The following is a 16640-nucleotide window of genomic DNA, read 5'->3' as shown; positions in this document are numbered from 1 at the left end:
TTGGAAGTCACTGGGAGCAGTCCTGGAATTTCATCATTTTAGGGGCAAGGCCACTTGGTGTTGTCAATTTTTGAGATCACAAAGGCTAATTGCCTTGATGTTGCCCGAATTCAGAATCACAGCAAAAGACGCTGTCTAAAAAACAAACTGACAGGAAAGTAACAGAGGAGAAAATGGCGAAATCAGCCGGGGCATCAAGGCCACTGTGGCCGCAGGGCATATAATTTTTTGAGGGGCAGAAAGCCAAACTGAAGGGGCACAGTGGCCATGGCCCTCATGGCCTCCGTGAAATATCCTGCCTTGACTTGGGGTATTGCGTTTTGTTTCCCACAGAAAAAGATCTACAAGTACCGTAAGGTCCTGAACAACCCGAGTCGCTGGGACGTGGTGCTGAAGGAGATCAGAGCGCTGGTGGACATGGCTCTGACCTCACCGCTGCAGGATGAGTCCATCCACCAGTCTCCTCTGCACATCATCTCCACCCTGCTGGCTGAGGTAGCAAAACACACACATATGCAAATTCATGCATACAGCATATTAGCCGTGAGGACCTTCCCCTAGCCCTTACCATTTCCTCTTTATTACCCTAATCTAAGCCTAATCCTTATTGTCTTTTTTTTTCTTCTTCATTTTCTTCACTTTTTTGATTATAACTTTTGAATAAGGGCATTTTGAAACAGAAACTCTATATAGTGAAATAAATAATAACTCCAATCAAAGCTGCGAACAGCGTTGAACGGGCCCTTGCACCTTCCCGCACTTTGGGGGTAACGGCGGTCGACCCAGCCGTATTTCAGTGAGTTAGATGTTATTTCCTGCTTATTACACGGCTGTGTTAAATACTTGATTCTGATTGGTCAATCATGGCGTTCTTTATAGCACACCGTTGCTATGTATAGCAGACCGTTGTAGTATAGTATATTTCCAGGGAAGGTGTTTGGATACTCTTGACGTAGCACTAGTACACAATGCAACGTAGTATAAAGCAGGAACCTGCATGTCAACCACAACTAACTGTAACCCTTACTCTTACCTAAACATGACACTAATCCTAATCTTGACTCTAAACCCAAATCTTTACAAAAAATAACACCATATAAAATCCCCCTTTTTTACGTTGCCATGGGGACATTTGATTACAGTATTACACACTGCAATCCATTCAGTTTTCCTTAAAACTTTTGTCTTCTCTTTGTCTTCCCCACAGAACTCTAATCTCAGCACTCAGGATCATGAGAACATCATTGTGGTGAGTATGAAGTTGCCACTATAAATATGATATTTGATGTCAGGCTGAAGTTAATAATTAACACGCTTGAGTCCGGCCTCCTGTTGGTTTGATCTTAAACTGAAGAAAGATATAGATTCTTTTCATGCATTTATTGAGGACATACTTGTTTTGATTGTTGCTGTCCATGCCCACATGGCGGTATCTGGGCAGATTGAGAGAGGTTTTGATATTTGCATGGTCTCCATGGGCTTTATTTTACAAGAGTCCTGCGCCTGACAGCCCAGATCTATACTGTTGGCTCTCAGCCAGGATAAATAAGAGATAGGATATGGAAATATTCATTTGTCTGTCTTGTATGTGTGTGTTAGGCCATTGCTCCTCTTCTGGAAAACAACCACCCACCACCTGACCTGTGTGAGTTCTTCTGCAAGGTGAGATCACGTGCCATAAACGGAACAACACTGAACATGTAGTTTCTGTAGTAAAGATATATATATAGTTTTTAAGCATTTAAAAGTGCTTCCTGTTGATGGTCTTTGCCGTCTGTTGCAGCACTGTCGGGAGCGGCCGCGGTCGATGGTCGTGATTGAAGTGTTCACTCCTGTGGTCCAGAGAATCCTCAAGCATAACATGGTGAGAACTGCTCTGTTCAGGAGCTGCACAGAGGCAGGGAGGAGAGGCAGGAATCAGTTCCCATTTAGTACTGGTTCCACACCGCCTGACTCCTCTTTTGATGCCTGTTTATTGCATGCAATTTCTTGTTTTTGGTCATTATTGTGTAATTTGCTACATTCCCTCAGTCTAGTAGAAGAAGAAATGCCTCCAGTAGGTCTGATAAGTCTCATCTAAAACTGTAAAATCCTGAATATAAAAAAATCCTGAATAAAAACAGGATGTTGTGATGTTCATCAGACAGAGCCTGATCGGCCCATAATCAGCTCCCCCCACCCACCCTCTTGTCAACTTTGACAAAGTTTTTAACTTTTTTTCTGTTGTAAAGTTTTACTGTGTTTTTTTTCCCAGACTGTCAGTATTTGCTCAATAGAATTTAGTAGGGCTGAGACGATTCACCTATCTCCCGATTCGATACTATCACGATACTTGGGTGCCGATTAGATATGTATTGCAAGTATTGCGATTCGATATTGCGATTTATTGTGATTGTTGTTAACTAGACCATGGGAAAAAGTTAAATCATACACTTCTAGGGACTTTTACTTTGAAAAATATCTAAATGAATCCGGTAAAATGTTTGATTTTCAGCATGTATGTAGTCAGAGATGTCCTGAAGTAAAAAATATCAGTCATTGTCAGCAATTATTTATTACATTTTTTCCAGCAACACAAAAATCCAAAAATAAAGACATTTCCCGGGCGCCCCAATAGCTCAGTTGGTAGAGCCATAGCTGCCCATAGTAACCCATATAACAAGGCTGAGTCCTAACTGCGGCCCGGGTTAAAAATCCGACCTCTGGCCATTTCCCTCTCTCTCTCTCTCTCTCCCCCTTTCTAGACTGTCCACTGTCCTGTCAATAAAAGCTTGAAATGCCCAAAAAATAATCGAAAAAAAGAAAAGAAAAAAACTTTTCCCTCACAAATTAGTGGTATTTTCTTTTTAATTTATAAGGGACATGTAATGTTTTATACTTCTGGTGAATATAATCCAATCAATCTTATTTCCATATATGTATTTTGTATATACAGTTCCCTTTGTTAACACCTTATTTTGAAAACCGGACGTAGTCTCATGTGTATACTTCCTCTAACTTCTCCAAGCTATGAACTATTTCCTGGAGCGCCCTGGTGGCTGAGGGGTTAAGGCGCTAACCATGAAGCATAACATAGCTCTAATTTTAACTATCTAAAAAAAAAAATCAATAAGATGCACCAAAAAGTAATATTTAAAAAAACTCCTTTCCCCATACCAATGCCAGAGAAGAACACCTTTACATTTCTGGGTGTAGTCCTCAAGTTCTGTCTTTTCTCTTTTGTGCTTCGGTTTGGTTAACATGTATTTGTTGTGTGTCTCTTTGGCAGGATTTTGGAAAGTGCCCTCGACTGCGTCTCTTCACTCAGGAGTACATTCTGGCTCTCAACGAGCTGAACGCTGGGATGGAGGTCGTCAAGAAGTTCGTCCACAGGTGAGAAACTGTCATGCACAATAGCACATGTCTGTGTCAACAGGTCCTACAAAATTGTTAATGGGGAACTACACCCATTTTCAAAATTCATAAAGTATTAAGTGTGGAACTGCTCCATTGACATTGAACTGGGAAAGATGTTATAGATGACACTGAGAGCCCCCAGGGGAATGTTCTGAGTATATGGGAACTTTTCCTGTTTCACAACTGACGACACTACAATAGAATAAAGAGAAAAAGAAAACAAATATTCGGTGGGTCCACAAAATCAGTCTCCCATTCATTGTCTATTAGGGCTGAGACGATTCACCTATCTCCCGATTAGATACTTGAGTGCCGATTCGATATGTATTGAGATTCGATATTGCGATTTATTGCGATTTTTGTTAACTTTTTTAACACTAGACTATGGGAAAAAGTTGAATCATACACTTCTAGAGACTTTTACTTTGGGAAAATATCTAAATTAATTCAATCGATTTCAAAATCTTAAAAAAAATCGCGTTACATAGGTGAATCGATTTTTTTTCTTCCACCTCTATTGTCTATGGAGCAGCTACCCACTTTATACTTCTCTGGTTTCTGGCTTTGAGAGAGGAGCGCTCACAAATATTGAATGAACTTTCCTAGGCCATGAAAATAACATATCGGAGTTCTTAAATTTAATTGGTGTTCCACTTTAATGCCCTGCTGGGTTACATGTAGACATGTAATCAAGCAGTGGAAGGTTTGGATTTACATATTTATATACATTTGACCAATTACCCAAACTTTATAAACTTTTTTAATTACATTTTAGGAAAACTGTCATAGAATAAAGAACACACCAGGAATACACCATTTTAGAATAGGTAAAAATAACACATTTATACTGCATGCACCCAAACTGCATGTGATTATCATAAAGTGGGCATGTCTGTAAAGGGGAGACTCGTGGGTACCAATAGAACACATTTTTATTCACATATCTTGAGGTCAGAGGTCAAGGGACCCCTGTGAAAATGGCCATGCCAGTTTTTCTTCGACATAATTTAGCGTTATTTTGCATTCTTCGCGACAAGCTAGTATGACATGGACTCCTTAAGTTTTGTAGTTTCATATGATACCAGTATATTTATTCTAGCTTTAAAATTGAGCCGCTACAACCTCCGAAAGATTGAATAGCGGCTCGGCCGTCAGTTTTTTAAGAGGTTAATTAAAAATGTATACAGTATTGCTCAACATAATATGGTGATACTCATGTGTATTGATATTTTCTTACACCCCTAACGTGCACCCCTGTGTGTTGCAGCATGCACGGGCCAACAGGGCAGTGCCCTCACCCACGTGTCCTGCCAAACCTGGTGGCGGTGTGTCTCGCTGCCATTTATTCCTGTTATGAGGAGTTCATCAACAGGTCAGTGTACACACACATACATACACACACACAGAACACAGTGGACTTTGTTGTAAACTTGCCTCACCACCTTCACTTGATGTTGTCAGTTTTTCGCCTCTCCCTCCGTTTATCCACTTACCTTTCTGCTCGTGTCCGGACATCTTGTTTATCTGACCGCCGCAGTTTGAGCAGCTCAGATCTGTCAGGCCTGAAGGTCAGAAGCATGGAAGGCTAGAACGAGCTACAGCTCCTCTGTGGCTTCATACTGCTTGTATACGAAATGGCTACCCGAGTGCACTTTCCATGACTTAATGACAGCGTATGCTCATTCCTGACAAAATACTCCAAAGTGAAACATGAGTAAAAGCTGTTTTTATGTTGTCTATACATTAGAGATAATTGATATGCTCATCCAACACAACATGCCTTTTCAGAATGGGCTGAATGCCTGCGGTGTGGCTGCTTGCAGCTTTCTCGAGAACCGTTCATACAACAACTTCACACTCAACACTGTGCTTCCTTCTTTCACTTTAGAGGAAAACATTTACCTGACTCTGACATGTTGCTGGTTGCGTTGCAGATTCAACAATTAAAATGCCAAGATATTTGCAAAATCTGCAAAAAGATATAGCTGGTTTGAGAAAGAAGCTTTGCCACAGCAGCCATTGTTTTTTAAGGTTGACCATTCTACACAATACCTATTTATTATTTTATTATTGCAAGGGAACACAAAATATTGTGAGGGAATGCAAAAGTGTCCCTTAAGGGGCTCTGTACATTACAGAAATGAGACAATTTCACAGATATAAAACCGTTTTCCGTTACCAAGAGAAAGTCACGGCATGTTTTTCTTTCTAAATGACCTCATTGCTGTGGTTTCTATTTAAATGGTCGTGTTTCTTTCTAGTGTGTTCCGTAGGGGCTTTTTGTTGACTGCAGATGTACAAGCATAGGCTATCTTAACTCATTAGCGTCATCTCCTTAGCTTCCTTCCTCCAGAGAGGATCATTCTTAGTCAATTTTTCCAAAACTCCAGCACACAAAGGAACCATCACTCCGGTAGCCATCTCTCCTGGTTATCACACCTCCATTCTGTTATTACACTTCTCTTGCTTATATTTCCATTGCCATTACCGATGTTGTGTCCCTGTGTTGAGTATACGTTTTTCATGTGGTCCCATCACCTTTCCCTCTATTTTCCCCTCTCTCTCCCCCTCCCCCCCCCCCCCCCCCCTTGCAGTCGGGATAACTCCCCCAGCCTGAAGGAGATCCGAAATGGCTGCCAGCAGCAGAACGAACGCAAGCCCCCGATGCCGCTCCGTCTGCTCCGCCCCGAGCCTCCGACACCACCTCCTGCCACCCTCCTACCCCTTTCCGCCAACCCCAGTCCTCCCCAGCCACCTCCCACCGCCCCCTCAAACCCGGCCCCGTCCATTCCCATCTCCTCCCCAACGCCCTCCCTGCCCCTCTCCCCTCCTCCCTCCGTCGTCAACTCCAGCGAGATCCTGGTGGAGCTGGAGCGAAACAACAACTCGGCCAACGCCAGGCGGAAGCGCGGGCCTTCGGGCGGCGACAGCGAACCCAACCTCATCGACTGTCTGCTGGTTAGCCCGGCCGTCAACACTCTGTCCATCCAGCTGCCGGCGCAGGCTGACCGAGTGCTGGGCTGCTTCGCTCTCATCCTCAAGATGCTGTGAGTTTACAGATCAAACCGTCAGTGCTACTGAGTATTAATGGAACAGTTGTTTTCCCAGAGTCAGATAAGAAGATCAATGGCAGTTTAAACACGAGGTACTATTCAGAGAAGAAACGGGGCGAGCAGTTTCCCTCTGTATCCAGTCTTTGGACCTATCTCTGTTCTGGACCCTCAAACATGACATGTCTATTAGTCTTCTCATATGACTCTGACTGTATAAGACCACAAACAAGGCATTTGAAGGTAACGAAAACACAAAACATAGTCAGGGTCTAAAATTAACTTTTTTCACTTCCTGCCACTGTGACAGACAACTATTTTTTCTTGTCTGCCACTCAGAAATTTTATCTGCCACTTTTGAAATCTCAGAGTTCCAAGAACCCTATTTTTCCAGGGTGGGAGGGCACTGTAACTAGTACTGTACTGTACTTTGTTATTGTCATCTATAGTGATTATTTGAATTAAATTAAAATTATGATTATTTAAATATTTGTTATTTAATATTTATCTTGACATAAGTAGTTTTAATGATGTAGAGCAGTAGTGTTAGGAAGTTAACCAGATCATAATTCCCTCTCTAATATCTATTTAATATTTCGGTGAAAACATCTCCTACAAACATCTGGATTTATTCAAGTTTCTCACCAAAAACAAAATTTTACAAGATTACATTTGAACACATCATGATAATGTTATAATTTACCTCCGCCCAATAGTCATTACAATACTCACCCATTTTTGCTGAACGGAGCGAGAACCCACCATAATGTAACTCCATTCTTTAACCAATCAGGACTGTGCTGCCCGCCAGCTGCTAACAGCTAACGTTACTACATCTCCTCCTGTTGATTTCAACATGCGTCCATCAGGTTTAGTAGTAGTAGCGCCATGTTTTTGAGTGTATTTTTTTCTCTCCGCCGTGGCTCCGGCCCAAACAAACTGAAACATGATGCGGCGTGCGTGGACTGGAGACTCGTGGGTACCCATAGAACCCATTTTCATTCATATATCTTGAGGTCAGAGGTCAAGGGACCCCTTTTGAAAATAGAGCTAGTATGGTATGGGAGGTACCTCTGGGGTTCTTAGGTTTTCTAGTTTAATATGATGCCAGTATCTTCACTCTAGCATTAAAACTGAGCCCGCTACAACCTCCAAAATATCAAATAGCGGCCGGGCCGTCAGATTTTTAAGAGATTTTAAAAAGAGGTTAATTAAAAATTGATACAGTGTTTTGGAGAATCAATACAATATTCGAACACATAATATTGCGATACTCATGTGTATCGATATTTACTTACACCCCTACTGTTAGGCCTGTCAAGAAGTCATATATTGAAACTCTAAACGCACCTCAAATTGATCACTAAAGCATTTAACAAAAACCAGATCGGTTTGTTTTCTTCTCCGCACATGCATCTCACAATGATGTTGTCCGTTTACATCATTGGTTTGCATAACCATAGTAAACAGTTAAGTGTTAGCTCACCTATGTGAGGAGACATGCTGGAAGATTCTCAGCTTTATATCTCGGATATGTCTTCTGGGCTCTTTTGCTCACAATAAAAAAGTAACAATGAAGTCATTACTGCATGTTGAGTTTAGTTTTGTCATTATCTACTTCACTCTCATGCTTTAAGCTGTCCACATGCCCAGTGACATTGAAGAAGTGCATTAAATAATGCAGAAAATAGACCTAACCAGTTCAGCCAGTGACAGCCCCCTGTAATAATAGGGGACATATCATGAAAAACTCACTTTTTCAGTGCTTGTGCACATATATTTAGGTATCTGGAGTGCTTACCAACCCACAAAATGTGAAATAAGATGACAGTTGTTTTGGGCTGTCTAGATCAGAAAACATTCAGATCTGTCTCCCCTTCCTATGTCACATGCAGGCTCATTGGAATATACCGCCCACTGCTTGAGAACTACCTTTACAAAGGTGCAGCATTTTATTCTTGCAAGCCAATCAGAGCAGACTCAGATTTTTTGGGACATTAAAACATGTAAAGATGTTCTAGTAGAAACCCAAAATACAGGTATGAACCTGAAAATGAGCATGATGTGTCCCCTTTAGCATGAGCAGTCATACACAGTCTCACTCAGTTGTGACACATGAACAGATTGAAAAAGAATATTGAAATCTACTACTTCTTGTTACTACTTCGGGTTTCGTAAAGCCTTTTGAACAAACATCCGTGTGTTGATGAAGCTACTTTAAAGTTACATAAGCTCCAGGACAATTTCATTGTAAAAAAAAAATGACGTGTCAACAACCCAGGAAGTGTCCATGTTTGTAACGGTGACATTCTGTGAGTGTGTGCATGCCTGACGAACTGGTCAGCGTAAATGAATGTATGAGTCTCGGTGCTGATTACACAGTGTGGAAGTGGAGCAGCAATTACGTGTGTGTGTGTGTGTGTGTCTTTGTGTTGTTGTAGGTGCGGTAACCAAACAGGATGGCCTAAAAAGCGAGCGTTTGTAACAAAGTCAGTGTTACTTAACTCACAGTAATGTGATGCTCTGGCTTCTGTTATATCAACGCCGTAAGTCTGCGTCATCTTGGCGCGGCTCATGTTTCGACTACTCCTCTATTTTTTTGTGTTGTCGAGCCTCACTTCCCCAGGCTACACCCTCCTCTTCACATTGTTACACTGACTCTTCATCTCTGTTTTCTTTGTGTCTGTCTCTGTCAGGTCAGACTACGATGACTGGAGACCTGCTCTTGCCAGCTTGCTGCAGCCCATCCCCTTCCCTAAAGAGTGAGTATTCACACATACACGCCTCAGCATTTTATTCCTTTATCTAGTAACGTCTCATACAAGCAACTTGACATCACTTAAAGAAAAGCTTCAAATGCTCAATTTCATTTACTTAGTAAAGTTTGTAAAAAGCCGCCATAATTCTGTTGAGACAGAGAGAGCTGTTGATGAAAATATTGATGCACTCATCTACAATTATTATCTTGTGCTTGCAGTAATTAAGCTTTGATTTAAGCTGTGAGCGAGTAGACTTGGTTTGCCATCTCAGGCAACTAGTGATGTAAGAAAATATCGAAAAATATCGAGATATTATATTTTGTGATACTGTATCGATTCTCAAAAACAAAGTTGTAAAGAGATGAGCCCTCTCAACGTAGTGCTATGATGCTGGATGTTACAGGGACTGTGATAAATGCAAATGCAGATCCCGCTGTTCTGATTGCATGAAAAAAAAAAATGTTACTGTGTGTTCCTTATACTATGACAGTTTTCCTAAAATTCGATTTTAAAAAAATCGAAATATATCGTATCGTAACCCCTGTATCATGATACGTATCGTATCGCCAGATTCTTGCCAATACGCGGCCCTACAGGCAACATTCAAGCTGCCTTATCATTTTAGTGAGTAGAGGTTGGTTGGAGCCTGACTGCAAACATTACTCGGTGATTCAAAGTCTTATACATGTTTTAAATGTTAAAGAAATAATTTACAGTCCATGGTGGGAGAAGTATTCAGAACCTATACTTAAGCAGCCATGTTGAGATAAGTTGAGGAAATACCAAGCACCGCCAACCAGCCAGAACAAACATTTTACAGCTAAACAGTACACGACAAGATGCTTCTGAAAACATTGGAGGAGAGAAATAGGCATTACAGTAACAGAATATTGATTCATATTTGATCAGCGCTGCCTAGTTTGACCGTTTGATCGGAGTTCGTGAGTGATTGACAGATGCCTCCGTTGAACGAGCAGCCAATAGGAACGCTCTCTCTCTCTCTCTCTCTCGGAAATGACCTGTGATTGGCCAAAATCTCCCGTCACTGGCTAGATTATTTAAAGCCTGAAAACAGAGCCATGAGGAGGTGCAGAAGTGTAGTTTTCTCTCAGAATACTTGAATTACAATATGCTGAAAGGTTATTATGGAATTTTTGTCCAATGTTGCCAAAAATATACTGCCTACTGCACGTTTAAGCGAAATGCAAATTTGTATATACAGTATATGCAGCAGAATGTCTTTAGGAGTTATATTATTATGTTATTTTATTATCATTATTATATTATAATTTTATTTAATGTTGTAGCTGGATGTAGTGGAGCTAATTTAACCTTCTTTATGTACTGATAGATAGATTAATCTTTAGCAATGTATCAAATTTCATAAACTGATCATATGTTTTGTAAAAATCTTTCTGTGTAAACTGTAATAGTCACTACAGCTGACAAATACATGCAGTGGAGTAAAAAGTACAATATTGTAGTGTATGTAGTCACTCAAAATTGTACTTAAGTAAATAAGTATTTGAGTAAATGTAGTTATTCCATCACTGTTTATGGTTAATATTCTCCTAAAACACTCAAAGATTACTGATGCATTTTCATGCATATATACTATTGTGTACTATTAATCATGTTTTCTAAGCTCATCATATGTTATAAATGTCCCTCTTAAATGTAGTCGATAAGATCGTAGATAGATAAATCGATAGATAGTAAAGCTGGGACAACTCGCCTATAAAAGTTCAAGTTTAACTTCCTTTTACCTCTGCAAAGACTCAAATGAAGCAAATATATCGATTCTGGCATTCAAAAATGATTTCAAAATTGTAAAAAAAAAAAAAATTGCGATACATACTCTAGGTAAATCCATTTTTTTTCCCAAAAACCCAAATAGATAGTAGCATAAAATATACATACTCAAGTGCAAGCACCTCAAAGTTGTACTCAAGCACAGTACTTGAGTAAATGTGTTTAGTATTTAAGTAGAAAAGTGAAACAGCATTCCCCTTTTTTTTCTTTCTCGGTTAAAGAACCTCTGATTTCATTGTGTCGATGCCTCAGCTGGCCTGTGAGCATGCAATAGTTTCATGGAGTTACACAATGTCTCCACAGCCTGCGTAGTGACAGCAGCGGCAGCTTCAGTCCTCCATCTGTGTTGACAAAGGATGCGTTGAGGCCCAGTTCTGAGTTTAGGTTAGCGCTCAGAACCCAATACACAATCACCTTAGTTATGCAGGTAAAACAGAAGGGAAACACAATCTGAGTGGCATTTCACAGGATTTCTTTCATTTGGTAGAGGGAGATGTGGAGGATGTCACTCACTGACTTTGTTATTAGAAGAAATTGTAATAGTTCTGATTCAAAGTGTAAAAGTAGTACTAGCAGTGACAGCACTTGCAGTAGTATACCGTGTTTCAGTGGAGGGTTTTGGTGTCACATGACAGTCTAAATGCTGTTTTGAAGAAATGCGGAATGAAGCACTTTTGGTTCCAGGCCTACCAGTGCAGCCATAACCATAATCATATACTGTAACCATCAGCGCAGGCCCAGCGCTACACGTCATCCCTCGCGCTTCCTTCCCCTTTGTCTCCTTCCTCATTTTCTACCCTCATCACTGTCTCTGGGGATGTATACATGTCTCTAAGAGGGTCCTGCTGGGGCCTGGCTTATGACGTGGATGAGGTACCTCGACACGCCTCTGGGGGTCATGAACCGGAGGGGACGGCTTTTCTCTCCCCAGACAGCCCACCATAATTGGCTATAAGCAGCCCCGAGTCTTTCTTGTAATTGGCTGGCTGATCCAAAGCTTCATTAGCGACGATCGGCAGACGACTTGTTATTTCTCCAACACTGGGACACACCTGTGGCTCACCTGTGGCTCACCTGCGCCACTGTTGCCTTGTCGATGGCTTCAGGCGTCATTAGAAAAGGCAACAATACTCCCCAGCACCCTGTAGCTGAGGATATAATGAGTCACATCAGTGCATGAGACACACGTACACACACAGTGACATCACTTTTTACAGTGTTACAGGAACAGTTCAACATTTTGGGGAAAATGCTTATTTGTTTTCTTTTGCTACTCAAATAGAATTGTTATGATTCCCCACAGGGATCATTAATGTCATCTAATCTAACAAACAATCTCTAGAAGTTCACAAGCTCATGCATGTGCTAAAAAAAAATTCATAATAAGCTCTACACTCCCTCTGAAACTGATCTGAGCTGACTGTATCCACCAATATAAAGTAACATGGTGTCATCAGCTTAATGTCAAGCTGAAGTAGCACAAAGGGGAATTCCAACCAAACTGACCAAGAACGGCTTGTATACACTGTAAATATCAAATCTGAGCTATACTGCTAGCTAAGCATTAGGGGTGGGAAAAAAATCGATTCACCTATGTATCGTTTTTTTTTTTTTTATGATTTTGAAATTGTCTTTTTTATTGCCAGAATTTATATAATTGCTTCATTTGAGTCTATGCAGAGGCAGAGGGAAGTTACCGCTCTAACAAGACGTCATATCAGTTCCGTATCCGTCAACCAAAACAAGCGGCAGCGAGCCGAAACGACAAAGTAAAAAACATCGGAGGGTCTGCATGGATACGACCTGCACCCTCACATGTTAAATCCAAAGTGATAAACACTACACATCCAGTAAAGTATGGAAACACTTTGAGTTTCACACATTGCAGGAAAAGCAGAGCTAGACATCACGGCTAAAGCTGCATGCTAACTCTGTCAATGACAGGAAACGTTATCGTATCGCGGTAACGTGCGGTCGAGCCGGACCGTATATACAAAATAAATATATGGACATAAGATTGATTGGATTATATTGACCAGAAGTATAAAACATTACATGTCCCTTATAAATTAAAAAGAAAATACCACTAATTTGTGAGGGAAATGTCTTTATTCTTTGATTTTTTCGGTTGCTGTAAAAATGTAATAAATAATGCCTGACAATGATGATATATTTGACTTCAGGACATCTCTGACGACATACATGCTGAAAATCAAACATTCTTACTGTATTAATTTAGATATTTTCCAAAGTAAAAGTCCCTAGAAGTGTATGATTCAACTTATCCCATGGTCTAGTGTTAAAAAAGTTAAAATCGAGATAAATCGCAATATTGAATCGCAATACATATCGAATCAGCACACAACCACTCACAAGTATTGTGATAGATTCGAATCGGGAGAATGGGTGAATCTTCCCAGCCCTATTAGATATGTTCTTAATTCATGCTTTCCATCATGAGGTTTTTTGCTTACAATCTCTTTCCACCAAACATATATAATGGTCTGTAATATCTCATATCTCTCTTTGTCTTCACTCTCTCCAGGGCTCTTGCACATGCCAAATTCACAAAGTAAGTAACTCGGACATCGTAAACTGTTCTTCACAGATTGTTATATTCCAGTTTGAAAACAAACTCATATCTAATGACTTCTTATTGTTTCTGTCTAAATAGGGAACTGAAATATGTTATTCAGAGGTTTGCGGAGGACCCGAGGCAGGAGGTGAGTGTGGTTGGTGACTGTTTCAACCTTGTAGCTGCAGAGTTTACAGCCCCCTCCAGCCAGTTTATACTTCCTGTTTTCTGGTCAAGAGAATGGGGGTGTGGTTAATAGTCAGACGTAATTCATCACCAAGGCAACAAGATTGCATCGTTTTTTAACCCAGTTTAGATGAAACCAGAGGCCTGTACTACGAAGCAGGATATGCGGTTAGCGAGGTAACTTCAGGGTTAACTCTGGGTTTTCCATACTACGAAGGTGGATCACTTCTTACCGGGGTAGATCTCCATGGTAACTTGTGCTGAACGGCTAACCTCTTATCAGGTTAAGTTCCAGATAAGAGATCAACTCGTATGAAAACTCTGCCTACTGACCAATCAAAGCTCTGTGCGCTGATCGTATGGTAATATTACACACATATGAAGAAGTTACAGTCATAATCCAGGCTAAAAACAACACAGTTTAAACTGATAAATGCAGGAAAGAAAGCTGGATTTATGCTGTGGGTGTGGGATGCTTTGAATTATGTTTTTATATTTATTTATTTTACTTGCTCTTGAGTCCGTTTCACACCGTCAGAGAGGTGGACGCAGCTGAAAGAAGGTTTAAATAGTCATAGACGCCACATTTTGTTCACAGGATTAAAAGAAGTGTAATCCATTCATCTATTACACTCTTAAAAGCTATTTATATTTAGACGACTACACCTGGCTTTTGAGTGTTCCGTTAAATCAATAAGTCTGTTAATTTACGCGTTCACACATCGGGAGATTTTTTCTTTTGCCAGCTGTCTTTGGCAGCTTCAACTGTGTTACTATTAGCCTGATTAAGTGTTTAACTTTTTCGTATTTGTCTAATATAGTTCGCTCTTCATTTGTAAAAAGTGACGCTCTGCCTGTCTGTCTGTGGACTTGTCCATGTTTGGGATTGGTCATATGCTGCAAACACCTCCCCGTACATGTGAACACGCTCGTAGCCAGACTGAGAAACTCTGGGTTGACTTACTGAGTTGATAACCAGCTTCGCAGGACCGCTTAGCGTGATCTTGTTTGTTAGAGTTAGTGAAGCCAGATAACGAGAATATACCCTGGTATGTTGAACTCGATTCGTACTAGAGGCCTCAGTTCAGATTAATTTACTGTTCATCAGACCACAAATGAGACCAGAATTATCTCAACACACAGACTCTCTCTCACTCGCTCTCTCTTCTTCACCGTCCCCTCCTGGCGAGGCGGCCGTCTGGCTGCTGCTGCACCGAGGAGCCGCACCGCCGCACGCCGGCCACAGCGCACTGGAGGACAGATAGACATGTTGCAGAGGTCCGTCGTTTGAAATGCAGTTTCAGGACGTTTTAAGGTTCACCGTCCACTAGCACCGGCCGATCTCTCCTCAGCTCCAGCACCGACACCGCACCGGGCTGCACTGAGAATAGTTTATTTCTCTAACGGGACTTTTTTCTTGTTTTCTGTTGGGCTACAAGTTGTGCTCCCCGTCGTTCGGACCTGTTAGAGGCCCGCAAACCGCCAGTATCGGCTGCTTTCCGTTATTTTATCTCCAGCAGGAGGAGACGGTAAAGAAGAGAGCGAGTGAGAGAGACAGTCAGTGTGTTGTGTTAATTCTGTCAGAGGGATTTTGTATAGACTAATCCACTGTGTTTTTGCACCCATCCTTGGCACACACAAATGCCATGGTGAAAATAAATACACTACATTAAGGTGGAGGAAGTTAAACAATAAAAGGAAAACCCTTAGTTAGCTAATGCAACAAGTTGGGCTAACTAACTACACATAACTAACTAACTGTGTGTGCGTTCATGTGTGTGTTTTTCCAGGTCCATTCCTGCCTACTCAGTGTGCGTTCAGGTAAAGATGGCTGGTTCCAGCTCTACAGTCCAGGAGGCGTGGCCTGTGATGACGATGGAGAGCTGTTTGCCAGTATGGTGAGTTTATGGACACACACAAAGTCATCCTGGGTGCTAACTAATGTGTGGTTGCTAACAACTGACCCTCCTCTTCTTCATCTCCTCCAGGTTCATATCTTGATGGGCTCCTGCTATAAGACCAAGAAGTTCCTGCTCTCGCTGGCTGAAAACAAGCTGGGTCCCTGCATGCTGCTGGCCCTGCGTGGAAACCAGACCATGGTGGAGGTAACGTGCATCCAGAAAGTGTTCAGACCCTTTCATCTTTATGTTGCTAAAATAGTTTAAATTGTGTTTTTCCCCTTGTCTATGTTAGTCCAGGTTTATGTTTCCGTTAATTCTTCTGTCAATGAACATTCTCTTTTAATCTTAATAACTTCTCATGGTCTGATGATATCTATACCCAAAAGTGAAGCCGGAACATCTGGATCAGCGGCTGGCTGGCTGTTTGTTTTAGAAGCACTTGATTTGATATGCAGTAGAGTTTTTCTATGAGCAGAACGCAGATTTTATACGTCAATATCGCAGGCGATCATATTCATTTAAATGTGGGAAACCAAAATTGTGATCGCGATTCATATTCGATAAGTTCTGCAGCCCTAGTTTAGTTTATTGTGTCATTTGTTCTTGTTTTATGTTAAGTGTTATGACCCGGCTCTTAGGCCACAACAAGCAGGAGACACACTATGATTTAAGTTTTAACAAAAGATATGTTATTGAATCAAATGAGGTAAATTAAAGTGCCAAATAAGGACTGTTAAGATGCTGGGTGTGGATGTCCATATAGTGTAAGTGTGCATGAGTGACAGATGTGTGTGTGTTGTAAGGTACAAGACATAAGAATAAATTGAACCTCTTCCACGGCAGACTTTACTTGTTTCAGGTTGAAGTGGCTCAGTTTCAGGTTAAGAGTGAAGTTACTGGTATCATATGAAACTAGAAAAACCTAAAGAATCCATTGGTACCAACCATGTAAAGTTAAAAT

At 41.0% G+C, this 16640-nt stretch overlaps 1 protein-coding gene across 1 annotated transcript in view; it reads left to right on the top strand.

The window, feature by feature from the left end:
- The window catches only part of cmip (c-Maf inducing protein), a 57690-nt gene that overhangs the window by 30596 nt on the left and 10454 nt on the right, over nt 1–16640 (top strand). The window contains exons 4-15 of the mRNA XM_074631730.1: nt 334–495; nt 1208–1249; nt 1600–1662; nt 1784–1864; nt 3269–3372; nt 4664–4768; nt 5991–6443; nt 9143–9208; nt 13563–13589; nt 13692–13740; nt 15569–15676; nt 15767–15883. Of these exons, the coding sequence (XP_074487831.1) occupies nt 334–495; nt 1208–1249; nt 1600–1662; nt 1784–1864; nt 3269–3372; nt 4664–4768; nt 5991–6443; nt 9143–9208; nt 13563–13589; nt 13692–13740; nt 15569–15676; nt 15767–15883 (1377 nt within the window). The remainder of the gene's footprint in view (nt 1–333; nt 496–1207; nt 1250–1599; nt 1663–1783; nt 1865–3268; nt 3373–4663; nt 4769–5990; nt 6444–9142; nt 9209–13562; nt 13590–13691; nt 13741–15568; nt 15677–15766; nt 15884–16640) is intronic.

Source organism: Sebastes fasciatus, chromosome 4 (genome assembly GCF_043250625.1).
Source record: "Sebastes fasciatus isolate fSebFas1 chromosome 4, fSebFas1.pri, whole genome shotgun sequence".
Taxonomy (NCBI): domain Eukaryota; kingdom Metazoa; phylum Chordata; class Actinopteri; order Perciformes; family Sebastidae; genus Sebastes; species Sebastes fasciatus.
Note: the sequence above shows the minus strand (reverse complement) of the source record. Positions and strands in the feature narration are given on the sequence as shown.